This window comes from Dipodomys ordii, unplaced genomic scaffold (genome assembly GCF_000151885.1).
Source record: "Dipodomys ordii isolate 6190 unplaced genomic scaffold, Dord_2.0 Scaffold49, whole genome shotgun sequence".
NCBI lineage: Eukaryota > Metazoa > Chordata > Mammalia > Rodentia > Heteromyidae > Dipodomys > Dipodomys ordii.
The window spans coordinates 5,509,161-5,514,606 of record NW_012267265.1 but is presented as its reverse complement, the minus strand read 5'-3'; the positions used below and the strand labels follow the sequence as shown (position 1 = coordinate 5,514,606).

The 5,446-nt window shown below is 37.4% G+C and overlaps 1 protein-coding gene across 1 annotated transcript in view; it reads left to right on the top strand.

Annotated features, from left to right (window-relative positions):
* The window catches only part of Ccdc158 (coiled-coil domain containing 158), a 95,814-nt gene that overhangs the window by 68,371 nt on the left and 21,997 nt on the right, over nt 1-5,446 (top strand). Inside the window, exons 24-25 of the mRNA XM_013020096.1 lie at nt 1,518-1,673; nt 4,890-4,997. Coding sequence (XP_012875550.1) covers nt 1,518-1,673; nt 4,890-4,997 — 264 coding nt within the window. The remainder of the gene's footprint in view (nt 1-1,517; nt 1,674-4,889; nt 4,998-5,446) is intronic.

The following is a 5,446-nucleotide window of genomic DNA, read 5'->3' as shown; positions in this document are numbered from 1 at the left end:
GGAAGGGAAAAAACAAATCGTTTAAATAGGGATACAGGTGGACCCATTGCAACAATGAGATGTACAAGTCGTTATGTTGAAAAACGAACTTTACAACTTTGGTGGGGGGTGGGGGGAGGATCAAGTGGGGGAAGGGGGGGTATGGGAAGGGATAGTAAGGGGAAACAAAGGAGGCAACAATGCTTGATAAGAAATGTACTCGTTACCTTGCCCATGTAATTGTAACTCGTCTGTACAGTATTCTCACAACAAAAAAAAATGATGATTATTCAGTTACATATCTGGAAACTAATAATGTAAATAGAGAAATTGAGGTAAATTGTAAAAGAGGTAGGAGAAAATGTTTCCCATTTTTTTCTCTTATAAAAGTGTAGATATATAAGTAAAATCAAAACATAAAATTTTTAAGTAAAATAAATGCAAATTCTTAAATTTTAATCATTTCTGGCACTAATTTTGGTACTTTGAAAAAGTGCACTTACATAGTTAATTTCTTCCAGTTTATATCAATTACATGTATCCTATATGTCTTATATATCTTAATGATGACCCAAGAAAATTGATTAATAACTATCCCTGCTTTATTACATTAATATAAATGAGTACATTTACCTTTTTTCATGTATTGTGAATGTTACTGTTTAACTCATTAATTCCATTCACTACCCTTTCCAGCTGTGGCATAATAATCATTATATAGTTTTATTGTAAAAATAATTGGGAAAATTATGAAACTAAACATCAGAGTGGATCAGGTGGTGTTTTGTACAGTTAATATTTATTTAGCTATACCCGTACCATTGCAGTTCACTTTCATCTAGAACCATTTTACTTGTGCTTTTCATGTTTACTGGTGATAAATGTTTCTAGTGTCTGAACTTACGTCAATTTCATCATCATTTTAGAGGAACATTTTTGCTAAATATAGAATTTAGGTGACATTGTTTTCCTTCACTTTGAATGGATCATTCCATTTTTGGCTTCCATTGTTTCTACTAATAAATCAGTATAAATTTAAATGCAAAATGCCTTATTTTCCCATCAGTTAGCTTTTAGATTGCTTGTCTTTTGTTTGCCTTCTTTCTTTCTTTTTTTCCTTCTTCTTGAGAGCATATGTGTGTTTGTATGCGTGCGTGCATGCACGTGCTGGTCTTGAGGATTGAACTCAGGGCCTGGGGCACTGTCCCTGAACTTCTTTTGCTCAAGACTAGTACTCTATCAATTTGAGCCACAGCTCCACTTCTGGCTTTTTTGTAGTTTAGTGGAGATAAGAATCTCACAATTTTCCTGGCTGGGCTATCACTTTTCTTGCCATCTCTCAGCCCTGTCAAGGTGCTCACGGAGTTTAACCATCACATAGGGCATACCCATTACTTCAAATTTGAAACCTTTGGTATTTGCCACTATATTCCTCTCTCTTCCCAGCCCCATCATTGGACTCATTTTCTCATAAAAGTTTGAGTTTTTGAGAGATGCAGTATATTATTTCTAATTAACTGTTTTTACCTTTGTTCTAGTAACTCCATCTGTAAAAAACTCAGCTACTCGTTCCTTCACTTCTCCTAAGAAGTCTCCAGTACACTCACTCCTGACGAGTTCAGCTGAAGATTCAGTTGGATCCACATCACAGTATAGATCTACTAAGCCTATTCATTCACCTGATTCTGTTAAAGGTTAGAATGATCTGATATTGTTGATGGGGTTGATTTCTTTTTCTGATGAACTACAGTCTCCTTTCTGTATTCAGATTAATAATGTTAACATGCAGTTCTTTGGTTAACTTGGATGTTGATTTTCTGAGGCAGGTAGGTTCTCACTATGTAGCTCAGCCTTGCCTCCTTCTCAACATCCTTCTGCCTCGGCCTCTTGAATGCTGGCATTATAGGTATGTGTCACCACACCAGCTCTGTTTGAAGTTCTTATGTATGAGGTGTAATTGAGGACATGTAATTTTTATAGTCTTATTACAATAAAACAGCTATTGTATACATACATATGAGACTCAGTAACAATATAGGTGTTATATGTAAATGTTATTTTTCTTTGACATAAATAATGAACTATTTTCATACTCTTATTTTATTGTAAGAGTTTAGATCTTGAATGCTATATTTACCTTTGTGAATCATGGCTGTACTTCCATTTCTGCCCTTGTAAGTGCAAATGTCTATAAACTTATCAAAATGTTCTTATTTTAAAAATTTTAAGCTCAATTTGGGAAATGGTGGCTCACACCTATAATCTTACTCAGGAGGCTGAGACCTGAAGATACTGGTTCAAAACTAGCTTGGGCAATAAAGGCCCACGAGATTCTTATCTCCGATTAACCACCAAAAAAGCCAGAAATGGCTTTTTGTGATTCAATTGGAGCACCAGCCTTGAGCAAAAAAGCTAAGGGATAATGTCCAGGCCCTGAGTTCAAGCCTCACTACTGGCACACACACACAACATTGTTTATTTGTTATGTGCAGATGGAAAAGATAAATTGATTTGGATCTGTGCCTGATAAATAGATCATTAAGTTGGCCTTGACATCTTCTTAGCATGTATGACAGTGACCAAACCAGCCCAAGTGCTCTATGCCATCATTCCTATTGGCAAGGGATAAACCAGACAGTTGTCACATCATTGTCAAGTCAGTTATTATACCTTTGCAATTCTATGTCATACAGAATTCTAGATCCCCCAAATATATGAAAATCAGAATCACATTGTAAGTACATTTTCTTATTTATTATTTTTTGACAACTATGTCTTCAATTATCTCTTATACTCCTAAAGTACTTTTTTTTGTGTCGGTCATGAAGCCTGAACTCTGGGTCTGGGTGTAGTCCCTCAGCTCTTCAGCTCAAGGCTAATACTCTACCACTTGAGCCACAGTGCCACTTCTGGTTTTTTTAGCTTATGTGGTGCTGAGGAATGGAACCCAGGGCCTCATGCATGCAAGGCAAGCATTCTACCACTGAGCCACCTTCCCAGCCCTTCTTTAATATTTTTAACTATGTAAAGAGTGGAATGATTTGCCTATTAGTGTAATAATCACTGCAAGAATAGACAATGTTGCTTGTCACCTTATTTACCTACTTACATAATAGCCATGGCATTGTTACTTTTCCTCCTATGGTCAAATCCCTATCAGTCTTCATATGTTATATGCTTTTCATGCTAAGACTATCTCTAAAAAATTATGTCTTGGGACTGGGAAGGTGGCTCAGTGATAGAGTGCTTGCCTTGTATATATGAGGCCCTCAGCACCACATAAGTAGAAAAAGCCAGAAATGGTGCTGTAGCTTAAGTGGTAGAGCGCTAGCATTGAGCTCAAGAGCTGAAGGACAGCACCCAGGCCTAGAGTTCAGGCCCTACAACAGACAAAAAAAAAATTATGTCTTATTCTCTTGAGTTAAAATAATTTCTTGGGCTGGGAATGTGGCTTAGTGGTAGAGTGCTTGCCTAGCATTCATGAAGCACTGTGTTCAATTCCTCAGTACCAGATGAACAGAAAAAGCTGGAAGTAACGCTGTGGCTCAAGTAGTAGAGTGCTAGCCCTGAACAAAAGAAGCTCAGGAACAGTGCCCAGGCCCTGAGTCAAGCCCCAGGACTGCCAAATAAAACAAAATAATTTCTTTATTATTATCTTTAATACTGAATAGATGATTTGGGATAGGAAAATGAGCCACCAGAAAAACATTGTCAAGATTATTTAGTTAGTCAGAGGCTAAGATCAAAATTGAAATTTAAAGCTTGTCAAGCAAGTATTTTTAGAAATTGAGAAGCTAACATACTTACTGGAGAATAACCTTCATGTGTCTAGGCTCTTCACATTTGCAGTAGGTTTACCAAGGCATGTCAGCACCTGTTCAGCTGTCTGATACAATGCTGTTCCTCATTCAGGTGCCAGCAACTAGGGCATGGGCAGTGGCCTCACACATTTAATAATGGTGCCAGTATCTGAATTAGATTCTTCTCCCTCAGACCTTAGGCTAATGGAACTACTTAAGTCTGCTATAAAAAAGTTGACCAATAGAGAATGTTTCAATTAAACTTGAAGTATTCTCATTCATCTCATTTAATACGATGTTGTTAAATAATACAAAGTTGTATTGGTTTGAAACAAAATAAAATAAGCTAGCATTGCAATGATTCAATATTAAATAAAATCAGGTATTAAACAGGAAACTTTTAAACTGAAAAGACTTTTTTCTTTTTTTTTCTTTCTTTTTTTTGTTTGTTTGTCAGTCATGGGACTTCAACTCTGGGTCTGGGCGCTGTCCATGAGCTCTTCAGCTCAAAGCGAACACTCTACCACATGAGCCACAGCACCACTTCTGGTTTTCTGGTGGTTAATTCTGGTGGTTAATTGGAGATAAGAGTCTCATGGACTTTCCTGCCTGGGCTGGCTTTGAACCTCAGATCTCAGCCTCCTTAATAGCTAGGATTACAGGCATGTGCCACTGGCACCTGGCTAAGTTTTCTTTATTTTAAAGGAAAAGTTACATCATTCAGAAGGCTATGACAGGAGGATAGTAAATTTGAGGCCAGCCTGGACTACATAGAAAGAGTCTTTCTAGGGCTGGGAAGGTGGCTCAGTGGTAGAGCGCTTGCCTTGCATGCATGAGGCCCTGGGTTCGATTCCCTAGCACCACATAAGAGAAAAAGCCGGAAGAGGCGCTGTGGCTCAAGTGGTAGTGCGCTAGCCTTGAGCTGAAGAGCTGAGGGACAGCGCCCAGGCCCAGAGTTCAGGCCTCACGACCGGACCCCCCCCAAAAAAAAAAAGAGCCTTTCTAAGTAAATGAATGGAAAATTGTTTAACATGTAATTCAATTGAATTATTTCCAAAAAAGAAGTAGTGATTAGACTTTTTATATCACAGCTAAGCAATTTTCTAATAGATTCACAGTCTCCGCCAGTAGAAACAACAGGAAAAACATGCAGGAAACTTCAAAACAGACTGGAAAGCTTGCAAACCCTGGTAGAAGATTTACAGATGAAAAACCAAGGTACAGTGCAGTTTTTGGAGAGATCTTGTCACTCATAACAATACTCTCCTTCCCTTCATGTTAAATTTTCTATCTGTAGATCCAACAAGGTATTGAATTAGCAATTCAGAAACCTTAGTCAAAGTATGATCTTAACCATGATCAAGCCTCAGGGTCTTATCCTGCTGACCAACACTCAGTAGGTTGAGTTTCTTTATACTTTCTTGTCCCTGTTACTTTGATTTTAGCCTGGATAAAATGACAGTATTATAACCAAATACAAAATGTTGATGTATTTAGCTTACTCAGAATTTAAATTAGCTTAGTGTTGTAAGAGACTATGCTACTCAATGAATGAAGCACAAAATTATGAGATAAGTCATTTCTGAAAATACTAAAAGCCATGGATGAGAATCTATTCAATCCGCAGATGACTGGTAGCTTTTAAAGTATAAATCCTTTTTTTTTTT